This window comes from Scyliorhinus canicula, chromosome 7 (genome assembly GCF_902713615.1).
Source record: "Scyliorhinus canicula chromosome 7, sScyCan1.1, whole genome shotgun sequence".
NCBI lineage: Eukaryota > Metazoa > Chordata > Chondrichthyes > Carcharhiniformes > Scyliorhinidae > Scyliorhinus > Scyliorhinus canicula.
The window spans coordinates 46287769-46310954 of record NC_052152.1 but is presented as its reverse complement, the minus strand read 5'-3'; the positions used below and the strand labels follow the sequence as shown (position 1 = coordinate 46310954).

The window sequence follows — 23186 nt, the reverse complement described above, 5'->3', positions numbered from 1 at the left end:
CACAGTGAGGCAGCAATGCTAACCACTGCATCACCGTGCTGCCCTCGTTTGAATAGGTGATTGACACTGGGTAAGCTGCCAGCCTCCAGATAAAGGATATTTTAACAAGCACTCAAGGACATGGGGTAGTGTTCATCAGGCAGCAGCCTTGTTGAGATGGAAGATGGACCTGAAGAGGAGAAGATAGAGGGAAGAGTTCCCTAACACTTCAGCTAGACAGCAGAATGCTGTTAACGCAAGCTATTGAGATTAACATACTCTGTTCCAACATGTCCATCTGTCCTCTCGGATCAGTGAACCAGTCAACTGTCACAGGTTGTATACTTTTTCTGTCCAATTAATTAATGCATCATATCTAAACTATTGATTCTTAATAATTTATTATAAAACTACTTATGAATAGTCAATTGCCTAGCTTAGGTATGTGTGGCCCGGAATCCAAAAACCTTACAGGTGTTCCCAAGCAGGAGCATTTGTAAACTATAGCTCTGGAGTTTTCTAATATTACTCCAATAGGGCATCGCGGAACAGCATTCCCACATCATCCATCTGAAAAATTCTGTCAGAGTAAAACATTTGAATTTGTTTTAAATTGGGCAAATATTGTCATCTGAAGCAATGTACAAAATGATTTTTGATTTACAACTCTCAAACCAATTTCACATGGCAGTCTTACATCTAATACCCAGAGAGGGTAGTCATTCAAACAGCCTAGGCTTGGTTTTAACGCAGATCCCAAAGGAGAAAGGTCAGTGTCAGATCCAATCAGAATCCCAATTAACAATCTGAGGTTTGATATTTTAGCCATGTATCAAGGAAGCATTTACATAATTTTCCAAAGTTAATTACTGGATTGAATTTCATAATTACAATAGAATTGCTAATGTGATGAATGCAGGAAACTTTTAATATATTGTATTATGTAACTTGCAGTAATTTTTTTTTAAATCCTGGTTTGATACACATGCAGGTGATGTGTCTGAGAAGTCTATAATTAAGATATCGTAAAAGTGAGATAATCATTCATTCCAACCATGCATTTGTTTGCCTATATGGGGGTCAATGGAATATTGTGTATTTTGGAAGGTTCCAAGGGTTGCTGACAATTGAGGGGTTGTGTTTATCCTTAGATAAGATGGTCATGAGACAGTTAGTGGGATAGAGATGATGTAATTAATGGGAGGAGCCAGGTCTGGAGCAAGCAGTTGAGCTGTAGGACCTTTTAGTCAGACAAGGGCAGAAGGATTTTTTAGTTTGACAAGGACAGAAGGATTTTCAAGTTGTGCCTGAAAGGGTCTCTCTCTCCCCTTATCTGAAAGGAAATCTCTACACAATACAGCAGTGTTCCTGTTCTTGCTAACTGTATTTGAAAGTCTCTTTTAACCTGTAATGGGCTTGCTTAATTGGTAGGAGATAAAGAAGGTATAAGTTAGTAATTAATGTTTCCTGTAATTCAGAATTGTTTAATTGTTAATTGTAAAGCTATTGTCAAAGTGGTTAATCCTGTGTTAATCATAAAGTTTGTTATAATATAAAAGATCCCTATTTGTCTCCTGGAGCAAAATATCCTTTCCTCATAGTTTTACAAATTGAAATATTATTGGGGCTTCTTGCTAATATAAAGTGAGGTCTGGTCTGGGACCGTAACAAAAGTCATAATCTGAATACAATACAAGACTCCACTGAAGTGTTGGCTAGTGTAGACTTGAGAGATGAACAGACACTTCCAACACTGATGAAGGTTCAACTCAATTTTATTAACTACTTCTAACTAACTAACACACGATGACTGTAGGTCTAAATGATGGTAACTTAAACTAGAGACCTAAGCCTTGTCCGAACCAGTTGCTTCTCTCAGCACGTGGTGTAAGTCTGTGGGCTGGATGAGTTCTTGCTACACTCAGAGGCAGCACCCAGAATGAGCGGGAACCGTGGTGCCCTCTGCCTTTATAGTGTGTGTATTTTAAATGGTGATTGGCTGCGGTGTTTGTACATGTTGATTGGTCCCTGTGTGTGTCCATCAGTGTGTGTCTGCACCATGATATACTGGTGTATATTATGACATCCACTTCTAGAACAATTTCACAAAAATCCCTTACCTTTACCTGGAGAGCAGGTTGAAATTCCCGTACCACTGTCATATTTGAATCATAAATAGTATTGCCAATCTTTACCAGTTCCATAAGAGGTACAGGCCTGAAGTCAGTACAATACAATTCTGCATCTAGCCAGGTTGCTACAATGCCCAGGTTTGGAAGAGTGGCACTCATCCCTACAATTTGTATCCCATCATTGAGCCTCTGTTCTTTCGCTGGAGTCTTATGCCTGGAATACCAAAATACATGCATCCATCAATTTCAGTCATCAAGATAAATTTAGATAGATTTCAAAAGTTGAGGGGCGGGATTCTCCCAGCCCCTCGCCGGGCCGGAGAATCCCCACAACCGCGCCATGCCACCCCGACGCCGGCACGCGATTCTCCGCGGAGCTGGTCACGGGCCACTCTACGCAGCCGGGCCGTCGATTCTCCAGCCCGGATGGACTGAGCGGCCGCTCTAAAAAGGCGACGTCCACACCTAGCCGCAACCGGCGGGAACTTTGTGCGCAGGGTCGGGGGGCGGCCCGCGATCAGGGCCCACCGATCGGCGGGCCGGCGTCTCGCTCCACGGGCCTATTTTCTTATGCGCCAGCCGCTGAACTCCCGCTCCCGTCAGGGCCGGCTCTTGAAGGAGGCCACCGCGCATGCGCGGGTTGGCGCGGCGCACAGTTCGCACCGGGATGGGAGACTGGAGAGGCATGAACTGCTCCAGCGCCGTGCTGGCCCCCTGTAGGGGCCAGAATAGGTACTCCCATCGGCCCGTTCATGCCGTCGTGAAACGCGACGGCGCTTCCGACGGCGTGGACACTCTGCCGCCAAATGCGAGAATCCCGCCTGATAGGCATTTATCATATTCCAACGTGAAACAAAATTTATCACATTTCAAAATCGTAATCAGCACTTTTCCTACTTCGTAAAAGAAAGATCACCAGGACAACTTTCAAGATTTTGTTGATTCACAACATTATTTGCTCTGCTGGGATCTCTTCAGCCTTAAAATGCTTGTTTAAACAACCGTATGTTCACAAAATACAAAGACCGATATTTTCATCCACTACAAAATAACGTTTACATCCAGTGCTGCAAATTCACAAGATTGACATAGACTTTGCGTAGCAGGGTTGTGATACCGGAAGTGTGGCAATCAAATACAAGAATGCAAGGGTATGTAAATTAAAAAGCAATAGGGTTGTAATTTCTTTTTAAGGTGTGTACAATTTGATCTGATCTTTGCACAACATTACTACACAGAACAAGTCGGAAGGCTGTGGGATTAATTGGAGAGCTCTTTCGAAGAACCAGTAGCACAGGTACAGTGGGCCAAATGGCCGCCTTCTGTGCTGTGTTGTTCTGTGCAGAGAGGTAGCCCTTCTCTTTTGCATAATAATATACTGGAGATCAGGAATGAATCTCTGCCACAAGCAAATGCATCCTCAAAGTTCCACAGCAAGAAATGCAAGACATATTTTTTTTCAAATGTTCTGCTTGATGTTCTTGTTTCCCATTTAGAAAAAATTACCTCTTTGCACTCTTTTGAGTGACGAATAATATCTTTGTTAAGAGAAGTTCCAATAGATATCCTCTGTGCATGTCCCCCAACATATGTAACTCATCCACTACTACGATTCCTGTGGGAATCAAATAGAAAACTATAATATAATTATGAAGGGCTAGAACTAGATTTCCAACAAGCATCACATTCATTGAATTACTCTGAATGCAATCACTATTATGCATATAAACCGGCATGCATTTTGCAAACAGAAAAAGTTCCTTAAAAAGCACAAGATAGCCAGTTATTTTTATGGTAATATTCGCTAAGAAAGCAAAGTTATCCAAGCCACTGGAGCATGCACTAATGCCATCCTTGATCAAGTTTGGAGTGCCACAGTGACATAATTATTTACAATATACATTAACGACGGACATGGGAAGTAAATGTACTATTGCCAAGTTTGGGGATAACATAAAGATAGCTGGGAAGGCAAGTGGTGAGGGTGATACAAAGTGTCTACAGAGGGATGTAGACAAGTGAAGTGAGTACTGGGCAAAAAATTGGCGGATGGAATATAATGTCAGAAAATGTGCAGATGGAATATAATGTAGGAAAATGTGAAATGTGAAAATGCAAAGTACCACTTTGGTAGGAAGAATAAAGGAGCTGAATATTATCTAAATGGAGAAATACTGCAGAAAGCTGTAGCACAGAGGGATTTGGAGGTCCTTGTGCATAAATCACAGAAAAAAGCATGCACGTTCAGCAGGCAATAGGGAAGGCAAATAGAATGTTGGCGTTTATTTCAAAGGGAATAGAGTATAAAAATAGGGAAGTCTGAAACTATACAAGGCACTAGTTAGACCGCCACACCTGGATTACTGTGAACGGCTCTTATCTAAGGAAATATATACTGGCATTGGGAGGAAGACAAGAGAAGGTTCGCTAGGTTGATCCCGGGCATGGAAGGGTTTTCTTATGAGGAGAGTGTGTTGGGCCTGTACTCATGGGAGTTTAGAAGAATGAGGGGTGACCTTATTGAGACATTTAGGTTCTCAGGAGGCTTGACAGGGAGATGCCGAGAGCTTATTTCTCCTTGTGGGACGAGGACTGAGGACATAACTTCAGAGTAAGAGGTTGTCCATTTTAAGATAGAGTTGAGGAATTTCTTCTCTCAGCAGCTAGAGCCTCTCTGGAATTCTTTACCACAAAGAGCTACAGAGGCTGGGTTGTTAAGTATATTCAAGGTTGAGATTTTTCATCAATAAGGAAATCAAAGGTTGTGGGGATAAGGTGGGAAAGTAGAGCTAAGGATAATCACATCAGATCAGTCATGATCTAACTGAATGGCGGAGCGGACTCGATGGGCCGAATAGTTTTCTTTGGCTCTCATGTTTTACAGTCTTATTTCTTTAAACAGTGCCTGGGATCTTCAATAACTTCCCAAATCGCTGGAACAGAGACTTCCATTTATTGACTCATCCAAAAGTTCAGAAAATCCAGCAACTTAGAAATGCCTGGCACTGGTTGGAATTAGAGTTCCATTTCAGAATATACAAGACCAGTTTGGAGCAATCTCAGTCATTTCCCAAGTTTTAATGTTTTTTTTCCTTCTGCTCTCAGAACTGCATTCACATGTTAGCTTGCACAATCCACAACTTTCTGACACAGAAACAAGACTGATACCAAGGAGGGAAAGCGGAAATTCAAGCCTCACTTAATGAAAATAAGACAAACAATAAAGATTCTCTCACCGAGCTGGTCCATTTTCTCCTCCTCAATAATTCGGTTTATAAGTCCATTTGCTTTCTCAATCGTACACACAGCTATATCCAGTGATGAAAATCCCCCAGCAGGTGATGTACCTCCCATATATCCCTCCACTCTCACCATAGCCTCTTGGAATAAATTCTGAGACAGAGACCAAGGATATCCACAGTTCAACTTTTTACCCTTTCAGTTACAGCCAACTTGTTGTTAGTTATGAAATGCAAATAAACATGAATATAGAAAAATTAAAAATAGAGTCATATAGCACTGTTGCACAAATGATAAAATGTAAATACAACTTCAGATCCAATTAGTTACTATTCAGAAGTGTAGGATTTTTGTTACGTGCAGCAGCTTTGTGAATACAACAGGCCTTTCTATTTCATCCATGTACTTCAGAAGACCATCCTCCTTAAAAATGAGACTATCCAAAACCAACATTCCCTCTAGGCTGCACACTTGCACAGTGGCCACATAAGGTATCTCCTTTAAATTACTATACCTATATGGCACTGCAAAGAATTTAATGGGGCCATGCACTTACCTGTGCACTGCAAAAACATTAATTTATATTGAACAGCTACAGCCAGAGCAAACTTTCATCCCATTAGCTTTGGCTGGATTCGAACACAGATTCTAGAAGCAACTCATCCTTCATTTTTATACATATGACTAAGTCATGTGTGTTGAATGATCAGCAATCACAAATGTGATCATGGAAAAGAAAGATTTACATTTATATAGTGCTTTTCACCACTGGGCATCTCAAAGCATTTTATAGCCAATTAAGTACTTTTGAAGCATAGTCAACGTTGTAACGTCAGAAATACAAGTGTGACCTGTCGCACTGCAATCTTGCCCAAATGTCAATGTGTTCATGTGCAGATAATCTGCTTTTGATTAGGGGATAAATATTGGCCAGGACGCCAGGGATAATTCCTCTATTCTTCTTCAAAACAATGCCATGGGATCTTTTACATCACCCAAACAGGCAGATGGGGCTTCAATTTAATGACTCATCCAAAAGACGGCATTGCTTGACAATGCAGCACTCCCTCAGTGCTGGCATTACTTGAGTGGCAATGAAGAAAATATTGTTCTTCCAGAGCCAAAATGATTTAAAATCTCTTTCAATATTCCCCCTTTACACAAGCACTGCTGCTAAATGGTTTGTTTGATGACTAAAATATCCAATTATTTTAAATAATGATGGGAGAGGAGGCATGTTTCATTAATTAATTGTGCCAAGGTTATTGGCATGGTAAACCGACTGACATTACCCGCATTTGGCAGCAAGGTGGCACAGTGGTTAGCACTGCTGTCTCACAGCGCCAGGGCCCCGGGCGACTGTCTGTGTGGAGTTTGCACTCTCCCAATGTCTGCGCGGGTTTTCAACGAGTGCTTCAGTTTCCTCCCACAGTCCAAAGATGTACGGGTTAGGTGGGGTTCTGGGATTACAGGGATAGGGTGGGAGAGTGGACCTGGGTGGGGTGCTCTTTCAGAAGGTCGGTACATACTTGATGGGCTGAATGGCCTCCTTCGGCACTGTAGGAATTCTATTCTATTCTACGGTTTGCACTAAAAATCACTATTTTTCTTGCCCATTTTCGTAGAAGTAATGACTATTGGTCAACTTCACAGACAGCAACGGCTTTCCAATACCTTGAATTAGTGACCATTCGTCATGAACCTAGGCAGAGAGTGCAAGCAACCTGTTCAACTACAAGAGTACATCAGTTGGCAATCCTGTTCTCAGTCAATATCAAACATATATTTGTCAGCCGGTGTCACTAGATAACGATCAGGCATCCAAACTTGGCTGATAACGCTCTCCACGTTCTACTCTAGGATACTGAGGCTAATTGTAATATTGCTATTGTCAATCTAACAAAAATCACCTGAATAAGGACAACAGATATCACAGTAGCACATAAAGATTTAGTCTTCAAGAACAGGATATTGAAGCGTATTTTTGCTAACAGTCACTAGGCAGTGATATTAGTCATAGGCCAAGCTCACCCCGCTCCCAATTACATCAAACTGTATTGTAGGAGTCAAATTTGCTCTCCCTACCCCGCAGTGGTCATATGTGGCATCCAGCAGCACAATCAAACATTTGCTTCATGTTTAGATGCAAAATAAAGCTTTATTTACTCAACTTCAGTCTCAATTTTTAAAAGGTAGTCCACACTGCACCCAAGTAAAATTTTCCATTTCTCATGCGGAGGTCCCTGCTGACCGAGATTACCAGTTCGAAATACTCAAACACATTTGGCATCGGTCCTTTAGTCATCGTGATATTCTTTGATTTCTGAATGAGAATGGCTTTGAAGTGTAGTGTCTCACAAAAAACATCAAGCGAGGTATTGAACAAAGCTAATTTATTTACACAACTAAATAGATTCAACTTGCTTACCGAGATATAAAAGATAACAGATTGACTAAACCAATGATTCTAACTACAGAGTTCCTGACGACACGACCGTTCTCTATCTCGCCTAACAACCTTCTCCCCGAATCAAGAGTATCACGTGATCCAAGTATATGTGCTTGATCGCCATCTAGTGGTTTGATGTTACAGTAAATTGTTAACCATTCATTATTATTACTACAATACACATATGGTCATAGTCATCATACGAGACTTGCAACGAGCGGATCAAAATTATTTTCTGACATTTGTTGCCACACTGACCTGCAGGTAATACATTTTCTCCTTTGCCACAGAAACAAATGGTAGGATGAACAGCGCTTTCTTCCTCCTTTCCAGAACTCTCTTTAGAATAAGCAGCTCTGCAACAAGTGTCTTTCCAGCACTGGTAGGGGCTACAACATGAAAGAAAATGAACATTTATTTATTTTGTGCCAATAGCAAAGTACCAGGTATTGGTTAAATCCCTATCACTCCCTTTCCACCTCGAGGGTGCGAGTTCCAATAGATAAATAGTAATAATAAGTTCTTCCAATCAACTCCAATCACTGTGAAATATGACCTTCTGATCTCAAAAATTTTAAACTGCATTTTCAAATTTATTTTAGCAATATACTAGAAGGAATTACAAACTATAGTTCCATATGTACCTTTTCCACTAAAATATAGCTCCCACAATCAAGCTTACTCCAAATATAGGAAAAAGGTATCTGCTTCTAACAATGATTTAGAGAACATCATTCAACTCCAGGACCTTAAAATCAAACAAACAGTCCACAGAGGAGTGGTGGACATAAAGGCCCAGCTGAATAAATCAACTCTACAGTGAAGCAGGAAAATTAAAAGATAATGATGTACATGAAATTACTAAGTACTGGGATATTTCTCCCATGTCACCACACAACTGATTTCATTCAGTAAAGCTTGCACAAGAATATAACGGAAGCATGGGACCAAAAAATGCTGTTCAATTCGTCAAACCAATTCCTTCCAAAAACAGTACAATCCTCTGTAACATATTCTTGGGAGACTAACCAAGCACATTAAATTCTGCAACACTGCTTCCAAGTCACTCCCCAAAAACAATCATACGAATATCCATCTAACTTTAGTTAAAACGCATATTAGATTGCGAAAGTCCAAGCACACCAGTTTATTTATTTCCCACACCATGTCAATATAGAAAGTCACTTTCTCATTTTGGTGTCACTTTCTCATTTTGGTGAAAGAGGTCAGGCTCTCGACTCTAATTGATGTACAAGAGTCTACTTCAAGGTTGATTTGATGCTGAGATGGAGGAAGCCATTTTCCCCTTCAATTGTTTCTCGTGGTGGTCTGGTCAAATTCAAGAGCTCAGTTTAAGGAAGTACCAACTAGTTAAGACTGTAGCCTACAAGTGCATGCTGGTTTTAGGAGTGCCATCTATAACATTCGTCTGTTGCAAATTAATTTCTGATCTTAAATGATACCTTAGCCATCTTGGATTTTCACTCTATTGCTTTGTACTAATAGAACTCACCTCACATTTCCTGCCTCAGAACAAAGCTATTGGAAGAACTATCACTGTTTGTGAATCTCACCTTTAGTGACTAGAAAACTGCTACAAATCAAATGCAAACACAAAAATTTACTAACTTTTTAAAATAGGAGTGCAGGATGAAAATAATTGAAATTTTAAATTTAAAAAATAGGGTAGGCCAATATACTTAGATACTGTTATGTAAAGTGATCTCATGAACCAAGTACTTAAATCAGCTTAAATATTATTAAGTTACCTGAATAGACCAAGTTTCGACCCTCTAACACACGGTGTTGGGTAAGACATTCAGCTTGCCATTCAAAAATGCTCACCACCCCCATGCTCTGATATTTCTTCAGAACTGCTTTGGGCAGCCCCCAGTTAGAAAGCAGTAGCACTGATTGTTGCGAGGGGGCAGCTACATGCCCACATTGCCCTGGAATAAGATGCAAACAACCTTGAAGTGTCTACAGAGAAGCATGCAAAACATGCCATTTACTGATAATACTGAATACAGTTCAAAACAACTTTTTTCACATAAAGTAAACACAAAATTAATTGTGTCAAATAAATGTTACTGATCCAGTTTGTCAAGTAAATGATTAATTACACTATAATAACATTTTTGACTTGTAATTACTAAGGTTTGCTTTCAGCTTGGTGGTAATGATATGGTCACTAAAAGCAATAAAATTGGTATATAAAAATTATATTGTGGCGTCCTATAGACTCAGCAAACAATATAAACCAAACATTGTCTCTGGAAGCATAATCATTCTGACTTGACCAGCAAAACTGTTATAAAACACAGTATTGATAGCAATTTCTCAGGATGGTCATAACTGACTAATGCACATAGAGTCTAAGTAATTGAGACTCAAAGATGTCACTGAAATGTGGCAGAAAGTGGAGAAGACGGTTAACAAGTGGGGGGTCAAGGTTACAGTTGTTAATGTTTGAATTGATTTACTGTTTTGGCAGCAAGGTAATGATGCAAACCATCGGGGTATATTTGTACACCACACTCCACAATTCCAATCATCGTGCAGCCATCACACAAAGCCAACCAAATTAAGCTCGGGACCTTTTCTCACAGCCCAACCTTCCTCCATCCATCAAAACATAAATGTGTATTAAAATACATACAATGTGTATTAAAATACATACAATGCACATCAGATCACAATATAGTAGGTCGAAATGAAACTGACCCAGTGATGTATGCAATGCTTTCTGTTTTACGATGAGCTTTACCCAGGGCTTTATATAGGTTGGGACAATGAGTGTTAGTTTTTTACTGCCACCCCATATCTTAGTACAGCCAGCGGAAGATTTAATTCTTTGACAGTTGTTTTAAATACTAGCCAAGATTGAGAAAAAAGTGAATGCAATGAAAACACTAAACAAATTCCCTAAACCGGTCCACTACTTACAACTGACTACTAGTGGATGAAGCAGTACACTGCAACTGTCACATAAAAGGTGTGTTGCCACAATGCACAACCTACAGTGACTGGACCTTTTGAAAGCCGCACCCTATCGTTTCAAGCTTTTCCTTTTTGTAGTTTTTCATTCTTTCAGTCTAACCATGGACATAAATGAAAGCAGGAACATAATGTGAAATTCCTCTTCATCCCATTTGTCCATGGATTTAATGGCATGTCACAGTAGTGGGAAGTTCTTTTTCTTGCATCCAATCTCAAAATAGAAGATCTGAATCTTGAACCAGGGCAAGATTTGACCTTGGAAAATTAAGGAAAGGTATCCCAATGGCATGACATAAGGGCATAAACATAAAAGCAAAAGGGATGAAACAAATTTACATCTTCCAACAATTCCAACGAAAATAAGAGACCAATGAAGTCTCAAGTGCATGTGAAGCAAACCATGTCAATACTAGAGGTTGCTCTAGTAAAAACTACCCATCACAAACTGTGACGTCAGATAGGTGCCCAAGTGTTTACTTTCAATTACATTTTTTTTTTAAAAATAGCTTGTTCCTCAAGAAATTTAGTGGAATAACAGTTTTATTTTATATTGTTTCATTTGAATAATATAGACTGTACCTGTTGCTGTCAGGGACTCACTGAGTTTGCTGCCATCTAACAAACTTTGGCCGAGGCCAGGAGGTGGTGTCAGCACAAGAAAGGAAGAATTGGATTGAAGAAGCTTCTTCCTTTGCAACAGATTTGGACTGAGCACAATGGAATTTCTTGATGTTCCCGAAGTTCTAACCTGCCATTTAGCCATGGGTCTTGCTTTTTGACATTTCTGAACACCAGATAGTTGTTGGCCTCCATTTACGACAGGTGAATACTTTTGGGAAATTACTGCTTTCTTTGCAATAGGGCGTGCTGAAGTGTCCGAATCTGGATTATTTACGGACAAAGGCCTTTCTCTCTTGCGTCTATTGACCAGCTCTGTACAGCCACTCAACAAAGGTTTATTGATCAAATCAAGGATAGGATCTCTAATAAGTGACGAGCCCTTAGGATCTTCAGGAGATGCTATTCTATGCTCCTGGTCCACACCGCTACTAGCTGCAGAACTTGAGCCCTTCTGGTCTTCACTCGATGGATTAAATTGATTAACTTCAATTGTGCCCCCACTAGAATTGGAAGTTGTCTTAACATTGTTCAAACATATAGATTTTAAAATATCTTCTCTTGGATTTCCAGCATTCCAGTTTTTTTCAAGATCCAATGCTGCTTGTATAAGTTCATCATCTAGTGACAATGATGAGCCAGGACTCCCAAATGATGCCTTAATATTAGCAGGGACCTGAAAGAAAGTGAAAGAAAACATAAGACATGCGTTTTTAATCTGTCATTCCATGGCTGAAACACTTGTGGCCCAAAGACTCATAGAAGATTTTCACAAAATCCATAACAAAAACCAGAAACATCAAGTTAATATTTCAGATGTGATTCTCCCAATTTGCAGTGCTATGGGACTGGTTCAGTCTTTTTGAACCTTCTCTTTAATTTACAATTTTCAGCATTTACAACTTGTTTGCTTTCGTATCATGGAAACATAGAAAGATTTATGACACAGAAGGTGACTATTTAGATAATGTCCATACAGTACAAACAGTAATCAAAGGCTAGAGGAGAGGATAATGCATCATCTCGGTATAAGTATCCATCAGAGTGAACATAACAGCTTGGTCAAAGAGTCAAATCAGAGATGAGGACAGTAAAGATGAAGAATTACAAATGCTCTCTCAGCAAGTGATCCAGGGATAGCCTGACAAGGTACAGCAAACACAGCCAACAATATGGCAATATTGGAGATGACTTCTCACTGGGAGATGGTGTTTTGTTGCTGGGGTCCAGAATAATCATATCTAAAATGATGCAGAAAGAACTGTTCCAGAAAATACATGAAAGTCACATAGGAAAGGTGAAGTGCAAGCTCAGAGTGGGATAAACTGGGGCATTGGATAATCATCCAAAATACATTGAAAAAATGGCGTCTACATGTAATGTATAGCAGTATAGAAATGCACAGCAGGAAGAGGATGATAGCTACTGAGGTACCACTCTTACAATCCTAGTAGAGAAATCCAAAATCTATTTGCTAAAAGAAAGAAGCCACAAGATTCCACAGTTAAAGCAGAAGGTATTTTGCTATACAAGAGTCAAACATAGTAAAGGCTAAATACTATCTCAGTTAATCATGTATTCTGTAAAACCCAGAATCAATGACTTAAATGTGATTTAACAGGCAAATTTGAATTAACGGGTACAGTGTAGTCCATGATAAACCCATAAATTACACATTAAATGGCAGATACAACTAAGATAGATCTTATGAATTGGCCTCAGCAGTCCAGTCAATGTATAGGTAATCAATTTCAGTCACAAAGATATTTCAAAACTCTCTTCTTCACAAAGAATTTTAGCTCTTCTTCTAGGATTTTGCCTGATCAACAACCAACTACAATGTACAACCAACCAAAGCTCCACAGGCATGCTCATCACCAAAGGTGGCACACATCTAAAGAGCCTCCTCAATTCTGTCTGGAGGACATAGATCCACCAATATTATCTTCAATTAACAGAACACTGCAGTAGTTGTGTATTTACTTTTTCTCAGCTTCTGAATCTAACTACTGTGTTCTTCAGTCTGCCTGTACTGTATCACCGGACTCATCAACTTCTACTGAGCTTGGAATGACCTGTGCCCTTTTACATCTTTCAGCCAGCCTCCCTAGAGGTTTTTGTTTCCAATCACAATTTCAGCTTTTTTTCCCTTTGAAACTGGGAGGACCAGTTTCCCTTTCAAGTAGAATCTGTCTCAAAAAAATACAGGGTGGGTTTCTCCAATAATGGGACTATGTCCCAACGCCAGGGTGAAAAGCGGCGCCAACCACTCCAGCGTCAACGGTCCCCAATAATACTCCCCTTCCTAGGGGGCTAGGCTGTCGCCCGAGTGGTCCCCACAGCTCCAGCCAGCACGGAACGGCTTGCACGAGTTTGCCCATGCCCGGAACGGCTGGCGTGATTCCTCACATGCGCGGGGGTTCCCTTCTCCGCACCGGCCCCCTGGGCAATATAGTGGAACCCTACAGAAACCTGTCACGGAGGAACATAAGCCCCCACAAAACCAGCCTGCCCACCGATCAGTGGGCCCCGATCGCGGGCCAGGCCACCGTGCCCACCCCCCGCAGGGTTGGATCCCCCACCCCCCTCCAGGAAGGCCCCCGCAGATTTACCTTCCAGGTCCCGCGTGTGGGACCCGAGTAACCCATGCCGGCGGGACTCGTCCGTATTTGGCGGCCACTCAGCCCATCGGGGCCCGGAGAATCGCTTGGGGGGGGGGGGGGGCGCTTTCAATGGCCCCCGACCAACATGCCGGGAATCTCGCGGGCACCGGCGAATCAGCGGGAGAGAATCGGGAAGCCGGCGTTGGGGCGGGAGACCATCACACTGTTGGAGCCAACCAACTCATGCACAATCAAGAATTAGATTTCATACGACTACTAAGTTCTGTTTCATCAGAAAGGTGAAAGATTTATGAACATATAAATTAGGAGTAGTAGGACATTCAGCCCCTGGAGCTTGTTCCATCATTCAATAAGGTCACGACTAATCTGATTGTAACCTCAACTCCACATACCCAACCATCCCCGATAACGTTTCAACCCCTTTGCTGACCAAAAATATATAGAATTCATCTACCTCTGCCTTAAAAATATTCAAAGACTCTGCTGCCACCATCTTTTAAGGAAGAGAGTTCCAAAGACTCCTGACATCAGGGAAATAAATTCTCCTTATCGCAGTCTTAAAGGAACAGTTCCTTATTTTTAAACAGTGACGCCTAGTTCTCCCACTAGAGGAAACATGCCTTCCACATCCATCGGTTAATTTCACATTTGCCACACTACACTCCATTTGCCAGAACTTTGCTCATTCATTTAGCCTATCAAAATCCCTTTGAAGCCTTCTTATGTCCTCATCACTACTTATTTTCCTACTTCTATTTGAGTCAACAGCAAATTTAACAATCATACCTTCAATCTCTCCGCCCAAACAAATCATTTATATAAATTATAAAATGTTGAGACCCCAGCACTGATACATGTGGCATACCATTCGTCACATCCTGCCAACCAGAAAATTACCCATTCATGCCAACTCTGTTTCTGTTAGCTAGCCAATCTTCTAACTTTCCCAATACAATACCCCCCCCCCTACACCATGAGCTTTTATCTTCCGGAATAAGAAGCAATAACCTTTGTAGCACCTTATCAAATAGCTTCTTGAAATATAAATACAGTACATCCATCATATTCCCCTATATCCACAGCACCGATATCCACCACATCAAATAACTCCAATAAATTGGTCCAACATGATTTCCCTTTCACAAAGTCATGTTGACTCTGCCTGATGAGCTTGAATTTATCCAAGTGCCCAGCTATAACATCTCTAATAATAGCTTCTTCTAACATTTGCTTTTAAAAAACACTTTAGCCCCAAATTGTACAATTCCTGTTGGGTGCTTTCTGCAAAACCTACCTCGGTTTGCGTCCCATCTGTGTGATTTTCCTTCCCATTTGAACCTCGCATGGGAACTCGCTGCTGTAAGCGGCCTGAGCGGCGAAGGTTGAGAGAGGCTGAATCAACGCTGCTGGGAAATTTTTTTAAAGGCCTCAATTAACTCTTGCATTAATCAGTTTAATGCTCCACCGACTCAAGATAGATGCGTATCCCAGCAAGACATTGCAGATAATTCCAATGTACATCACCATCCACTCATTCATTCAGAAATACTGAAGCAGAACAACTTTAACAAGATTTGAGAGTACAGAATTACAATAAACTATTACAATTGAACGAGTAACAACCCCGAAATGAAATGAGGGACGGCAACATGTGGGTTTAACAGACTCTGCAGCCTTATGCAACGGATTTAACTTTGCCAGACCCGGATCTCCTGTTCGCAAAAGCCAGGCGCGTGTTTTGTCAGATTGTCAGGATAATTAAATCTCCTATTCTTTACCAGTGGTGCGGATTCCAGTAAATATTTCCTGCTAAGTGAGGAATTTTTATTTGAAACGAAGGTAAACAGATGTGAGGATTTCTTCAGCGCGTATATATCTCACATTCTACAAAATTATATGTTGAGCTGAAAATACCGGTGTTCCGTCATTAGAGAAATCCTCCTTGAGGTAGTACAGTGTAGCAGGTATGTTACTGGGCTGGCAATCCAGAATAATTCAGAAAACTAAATTCAGGTCCCGTCACGAATTTACAGTTTCTTACCTTTTCTTCCGAATGGATACTCGATGTTGCCCCATAAATCTTTGTCGGCATCTGGTAGTTTCCTTGTTGCTCATTTCCCCGCATCGAATCTGGATGCCGAGTCTCCCAAAGACTTTCGAGTTTCACACTTGACTTCCAAAATAATTACATTAGCAAAATATGCAATTTTATTTCTATGTATAAAAGCATATATGTATGTAGACATAAACATCGGCAGGTTATACTTCTTGGGAGTAGATCAGAACTGCTGCTCACTGCAGTCGAACAATACAAAAAGCAGCAGTTTCTCTTAGACAGCTTTCGTTAATTGTTCCGTCAAATCTTTCATTTGGTACGTATGTATTCCTGGTTATTTATAATTTAATTGAGACTCGGAATAAAGAGGCCACTTACTAATCAGAGCCTCCAGCCGCATTTACCCAATGTTGATCTTTCCGGCCATGTTCAGCGCTGTGAGCTGAACCTCCTCATGTCATTTCAGTTATTGATCAATTTCAAACAAACCGCCGCCGGAACCGGAACCCCGGTTCCGCCGCTGACACCATTCCCTCCCGACACCATTCCCACCGGTCCGTCTGATGAATTATCCCCCCATCCTCCCTCCCTCGCCACACTGAAGATCTCCCAATTATTACCACGAACAGTGCCGTGGCAATGCTTTCGCAAAGGGAGGTCTGTTCAGAATCAACTCTCAACTGTTCAGCAACAAACCCTTCCATTAAAAAATGTGACTGGCTGTGCGGCGTGAAGCCGAATTATTAGGTCGTAACTTTTACAGCCGCTACAAAATCTCCTGCCACACCCGATCGCTGCCCCCACAAGGCCTTTTCTAACAGAACTATCAATACCTTTAGCAAATTCAACTCCAGCTTTGTCACCTGGTAGGAAGATATTCCCAGACTCTTGTCACATTTGCCAGAGTATCTCTCTAGTGCTCTCCAGATCTCAAAACTGTCTTTACCTTTATAGGTGTTTGTTCCTTCCCTTATGGCAAAGGGATATCGAAACAGCCCTCAGTGTTAGCCTTAAAGCGGTGAATATCATGATAAATGTGTAAGACCATAGGACATAAGAGCAGAATTAGGCTATTCGGCCTATTGAGTCTGCTCCGCAATTCAATCATGGCTAATGTGTTTCTCATCCCCGTTCTGCCTTCTCCCCATAACCCCTGAGTCCCTCATAGATCATAGAATTTACAGTGCAGAAGAAGGCCATTCGGCCCATCGAGTCTGCACCGGCTCTTGGAAAGAGCACCCTACCCAAGCCCACACTCCCACCCAATCCCCATAACACAGTAACCCCACCCTACACTAAGTGCAATTTTGGACACTAAGGGCAATTTATCATGGCCAATCCACCTAACCTGCACATCTTTGGACTGTGGGAGGAAACCGGAGCACCCGGAGGAAACCCACACACACGGGGAGAACGTGCAGACTCCGCACAGACAGTGACCCAAGCCGGGAATCGAACCTGGGACCCTGGAGCTGTGAAGCAATTGTGCTATCCACAATGCTACTGTGCTGCCCTTTAGTCAAGATAATCATATTAATCAAGAACCTATCTATATCTGTCTTAAAGACACTCAGTGGATTATGGCTGGATAGATCTGGTATGAGTACTTCCATCGGACTTATTCTAGACGCAACTTCCTTATCGTCTCCCATCTCTTTCTTCAAAATTACTTCTGATGATTTACTGCTCGTAATTACTTCCCTTATTAAATATCCCCAATTCTTCCAGTTCAACTTTGTTTCCGTTGGCAGATTGCTCACTTCAGTAAAAGTTTTTATTTTCAAGAGAATGTGATGAATATTGGAAGTAATTGGAATTTAAAAACATAATTGGGCAGGATTCTCTGGCAGTGCCCACCTGGCATCCGGAAATTCCCGTCCGAGGTCAATGGACCTGTCCGAGGTCCATGTTCCGCCCGTGACGATCATGCGGTGGGCGGGGCGGAAGAATTCAGCCCCTTAATTTGGCAACATTTCTTCATGTGAACAATGTCAGTGTTAGTCTGTCAGACACTAAAAAAAATTAAATAATTTCAGTTTTTCGCAGAATTGTAATTGAAAATGTTCCTATCCGCAAATTATAATTTCTACAGTTGGTCATTTTATTTCTATTCAATTTTATTATGTTTCTAAATTAAATATATTATGTGTAAATTAGTTCTGAAAAAATGTCACTTACTCCCATCAGAGTAATATTACCTTTTCACTAGTTCTTTTTTTAAAAATCAGTAAGGAAAAATGAACCAAATGTTATTTGTACCAATTTTATTGATTACCAAAGAATTACAGAGCTGTATTTTCAGTTGCAGCAAATATTTATCTGATGAGTAACTATCAAAAATACTTCAAACAACAAGGTATTATGGGAAGTTTCAAGTTTCCCTTTCAGTGGATATTCTGGTGTTCCATCTTCCTAATAAAGAGCATGAAGGATAACACTACAATAAATTGACAAATTGAAAGTCATTCAATGAAAAATGCAACTGAAATAATGAAGTAACATCAATGTGTTGTAGATTGTATATGAGTATATTGAACAAAGGTTGTATGTTGCAAACTTATATTGTGTCCACTAAAAGTCAACAAAAACAGTGAGAAGAAACTTGTGAAATGTGCATAATACGGCCCATGCAGTGTGAAATACTTTGTACATTATAGTACTGTCCATTAGAAAATCTTAATTCAGATAAAGTTTGATCAAAGTTGTAGTCCATAATTATTTGCCTTTTATTTTATTGAATTAAACATTTAGAGAGCTTTGCTTGGAGCTAAAACAGTTTGGATTCCAACACCAGTGGAGAACAACAGGTCAAATTTCCCAGCTTGCAAGTTGAAACCATGCCAACTGGTCTGTCACACTGAAGTGTAGAGATTTAAATTCCTTCCTTACTCTTCAGCCACTTAAATGGAATAAATACCCCCTCTCCCCCTCCAAATCTCAGAAGTGCTGGCAGAGACTGAACTGAACTTGAACTCATTTAATCATAATGCAAATTGCTAAAACTCCACATAGTCATGGAGTCTTAGATAGATGTAGTAGTTCTGGCATGATAATCAGGAGAAAAATGATTGCTTGTTGACAGTTACAATACGAAAGTCTGCTAAATCTGATTGTGTATAATAATTTAGAAATCTATGCCCCGGAATCAAGCGCACATTGCTTTTTGTTGGTAGGTGGTCAGTTCTTAAATCATTTTGGTGATCATTAAGTTGTTTGGATATTGCCAGAATTTGCACATTTCCTGACGGAATGTTCAGTCTCATTTGTGCTCAAGCTCCAGCAGTTCAGTTTGAGGGTATTTGAGATTAGTGAAATATGTGTTTCGTTTTAAGTGATATTTCAACATGCCAATATGCACAGTGTACAAGCAAAATGAAAGGTCATATGTTCTAGAAAATGTGACCACAGTCATGGAAGTATAAACTATTTCCTTTTTGCTGGACAAGAGTGGAGATTGACGGTGAAGTTGAAGGTTGTGAAGTAAATATGTTCGCTATCTTTTGGCAAAAGTTGATTTTACAAACAATAGCACAATCTAGCAATAAAACAAAACAAAGTTTTCATGAATAAACTAGGTATAATCATTTCTATTTTTTTCCTGCCTGACTAGTGAAGTTTTCTTCATTATTTAATGTGTATACTGTACTGACAAGTAAACCTTGAAACCTCAAGAGCACCTCTGTCACATTGAAAAGAGTATTGAAAACTGAAACAATTAATATTTTCCGAATAATGTGTTCATACACATTCAGTATTCATTTATTTATTTTTAAATAATTTTAGGGTACCCTATTATTTTTTTCCAATTAAGGCGCAATTTAGCGCGGCCAGTCCACCTAACCTGCACATCTTTTGGGTTGTGGCGGTGAAACCCACACAGACACGGGAAGAATATCCAGACTCCACACGGACAGTGACCCGGGGTCGGGATCGAACCCAGGTCCTCAGCGCCGTAGGCAGTAGTGTGAACAACTGCACCACCATGCTGCCCGCATTCAGTAGTAATGCATTCTGCATTCACACTTATGATAGACCTTATTACATAGAACTGAATGGGGCCATTTGACCTATTGGTGGTAACGTTAACCCCCAAAAATGTTAAAATATAAAACATTTCATATCTCTGGTTTTCATCATTAAACCTACTTTCTGAACAGACAGCTAGCTGAAGTGTCAAAAACAAAGTAAACACAACGTGAAATTAAAACTCCAGAAAGTTCAACAAAACTCAAATTATAAATTTTTCACCATCACCCTTCACCACTTCAAGCCCCCTCCCCACACTACCTCCAGTCTTAGAAGGGAACCTCATCATATTTTGGTAGTGTTATGACAAATGAATTTATCTTAAAAAACAGAATTGTTTATTTTCATGTTAATACAGCAGAAACATTATTAAACAAAAATAGTATTATCCCTTTGTAATGCTGTCGCTTACAATTTCTCAACCCAAAACAGAGGCAATTTGGAGAGAAGCATCTGGCTCCCAGATTTCTGGCCATATTCTGCGGACAACGACTAGAAGATGCACCAGACCACGGTGTGATATGGTTAGCACTACTGCCTCACAGCACCAAGGGACCCGGGTTCAACTCTGACCTTGGGTGATTGTGTCTAGTTTGTACGTTCTCCCTGTTCCTCCCACAGTCCAAAGATGTGCAGGTTAGATGCATTGACCAGGTTAAATTGCCCCTTCGTGTCCAAAAAGGTTTGGTGGAGTCACGGGGATAGGGCGGGGGCATGGGCCTGGGTGAGGTGCCTCTTCGAACAACCGATAGGTTGAATCGCCTCCTTCTGCTCTATCGGGATTCTATAAGAGCAAACCTGATTGAGTTACTTCCCCCCTCCATCACAGCATCATCAAAATTTCACCTTGGTGAGAACTGCAGGAATACCGTTCACCAGTAAGAGTTGGTCTGCCTGCCTGTTGACAGATACATATACTGTGCTAAAAATAAACTTTTAAAATTACTAACATGAAATTATCCGATCATAATCAGATTCTGACCTTAAAACTAGTAAGTAGATTACCATGCTCCTATTTATTCCTACCGTCATGTCACATGGGTGGCACGGTAGCACAGTGGTTAGTACTGTTGCTTCACAGTGCCAGGGTCCCAGGTTCAATTCCCGGCTTAGATCATTGATTGTGCAGAGTCTGCAGGTTCTCCCTGTGTCTGTGTGGGTTTCCTCCGGGTGCTCCGGTTTCCTCCCATGTGTCCTGAAAGATGTACTTGTTAGGTGAATTGGACATTCTGAATTCTTCCTCAGTGTATGCGAACAGGCGCCGGAGTGTGGCGACTAAGGGATTTTCACAGTAACTTCATTGCAGTGTTAATGTAAGCCTACTTGTGACAATAATAAAGATTATTATTATTATACAAGTCTGGTTTTAAACTATTCTTATTCATCCTGCCTTACTACACAGGTGTAAACTGTAGTCTTGAGTCAAATATATACCATGCTGCACCATTGTCATACCTCTTTTCAGTTCATGTGGCAAATAAAACAAAACTTTCAAGTTCGCTCCGTGTCTACATGGGTTTCCTGCCACAGTCCAAAGACGTGTGGGTTAGGTGGATTAGCCATGATAAATTGCCCTCAGTATCCAAAAAAGGTTAGGTAGGATTGGGAGGATAAGGTGGAGGTGTGGGCTTAAGTGGGGTGCTCTTTCCAAGATTGGTGCAGATTGATGGGCCGAATGGCATCCTTCTGCACTATGAATTCTATGAATGAATAAATGCGGTGTATACTGTTGAAATGCAAAGATTCGAGCTGGCTTAAATGTAAGTGATATGCGAAAAATTACTAAGAACATTTAATGAAACATCAGGATCAAAACACTAAAACTTTATACCATCAGACCGGAAAATCTATTTGCTGCTTTTTTCCTACTAAACATACTAACGAGGCTCTTGTTCTCTTGTTTTGTCTCTGAGGATTTGCACATATCGGTGAGGGCGACAGGCTTTGATCTTCTCTCTGCCACATAATATGAACAGGTTTTCAGATGTTCTGCCATGCTGGGGCCGTCATTAAACCTCCAGTTGTCAACCGTAGAGAAGACACAACTGAACTTCCACTTCTGGAATAAAAGGAAAGGAGGTCAGAGTCTTATTGCTTCAGATTGATCCGTGCTACTGGTTCAAACACAATTGGTCAAAATAGCTCAAAGGATGGTTGAATTTTAAACGTGAGCTACCCCCAAAACCACTCATGCTCATATTTTCCCGGTTCTGTGCTGTACTGTTCTATGTTCTATGTTTTATACCAGTTAAAGAATCAATTCACCCCAATCAGATGCCACCAACAAACCTAACTACATCACCAGGTAAATGTAGAAATGTTCTGTCGCCAGTTCTGCTGGTTTGAGAAGATTCTTTAAATGACGCTAATTTTCTTAGATGAATTGGCAAGTTTTAAAAAATATTTTCAGGTCATAAATGGCTCATTTTATTTTCTCGTAAGCTGTTTTCGGCGATTTTTAAGTAGCATCACTCAAAGGAGGAGCGAGGACCAGACATCCATCTATAAAGTGCTTCTTTTTGCTGATCGATCCTTTTCAGCTTTTTTAATAAAACAGCGCCAGCCATTGGGTGGGTCAATGGTTAATACTTTTTAACAAAAAAAAGAAAAAAATACTTGATATTAAGCTGCTCAGTTTGGTGAAATCGATGCCAGTCCATTAACACACAGCTGATTACATTGAGGAAGTGCTGCTCCATATTTGCAAATGATTTCCTAACTGATGCTATTTCAAGTGCATTTGGGCAGAATGTTCGATTGTCCACAATTTTAGCATTGGGACGAAGGCAAATCCAGCTCATACAGATGTGAACTATTATAATGTGAATGCATCGGTAGACTGGAGATTTTGAAGCCAGCTTGCAGCAACCACTATCATGCAGTGATGGATCTTCGACAAGAAAAACAGAAGATGTTTTTGCAGTAACACCTGCCCAGTGGTGTATCACAGAGATCGTTGCTTGGTCCCATGGTGTTGGTAGTGTACATTAATGATCTAATGAATGTGGGTGGTATGAACAGTAAGTTTGCAAATGACACGAAAATTGGTGGTGTGGTAAAAA

The 23186-nt window shown here is 40.7% G+C and overlaps 2 protein-coding genes across 10 annotated transcripts in view; both read right to left on the bottom strand.

Moving 5' to 3' along the window:
- The window catches only part of polq (polymerase (DNA directed), theta), a 111750-nt gene extending 95158 nt beyond the window's left edge, over window positions 1-16592 (bottom strand). For 4 of the 7 annotated variants that reach the window (XR_005461267.1, XM_038801911.1, XM_038801915.1 and 1 more), the window contains exons 1-8: window positions 16084-16581; window positions 15337-15448; window positions 11380-12094; window positions 9570-9749; window positions 8059-8189; window positions 5348-5504; window positions 3618-3726; window positions 2100-2325 (exon numbers count right to left, since the gene is read on the bottom strand). Coding sequence is in view for 6 of the 7 variants with exons in the window: in XM_038801911.1 (XP_038657839.1) it covers window positions 2100-2325; window positions 3618-3726; window positions 5348-5504; window positions 8059-8189; window positions 9570-9749; window positions 11380-12094; window positions 15337-15448; window positions 16084-16157 (1704 nt within the window). In the remaining variant the exon portion in view is untranslated. Of the gene's footprint in view, window positions 1-2099; window positions 2326-3617; window positions 3727-5347; window positions 5505-8058; window positions 8190-9569; window positions 9750-11379; window positions 12095-15336; window positions 15449-16083 lie in introns of all 7 variants that reach the window. The other 3 variants (XM_038801912.1, XM_038801913.1, XM_038801914.1) reach the window with 3 other exon arrangements.
- Window positions 16593-18347: 1755 nt separating this feature from the next.
- LOC119968926 (F-box only protein 40) overlaps window positions 18348-23186 on the bottom strand; it is a 64066-nt gene continuing 59227 nt past the window's right edge. For 2 of the 3 annotated variants that reach the window (XM_038801925.1, XM_038801924.1), the window contains 2 exons: window positions 22003-22183; window positions 18348-19633 (listed from right to left, as the gene is read on the bottom strand). In XM_038801925.1, the coding sequence (XP_038657853.1) occupies window positions 19488-19633; window positions 22003-22183 (327 nt within the window). In that variant the 3' untranslated portion in view covers window positions 18348-19487. Of the gene's footprint in view, window positions 19634-21757; window positions 22184-23186 lie in introns of those variants that run through there. The other variant, XM_038801926.1, reaches the window with a different exon arrangement.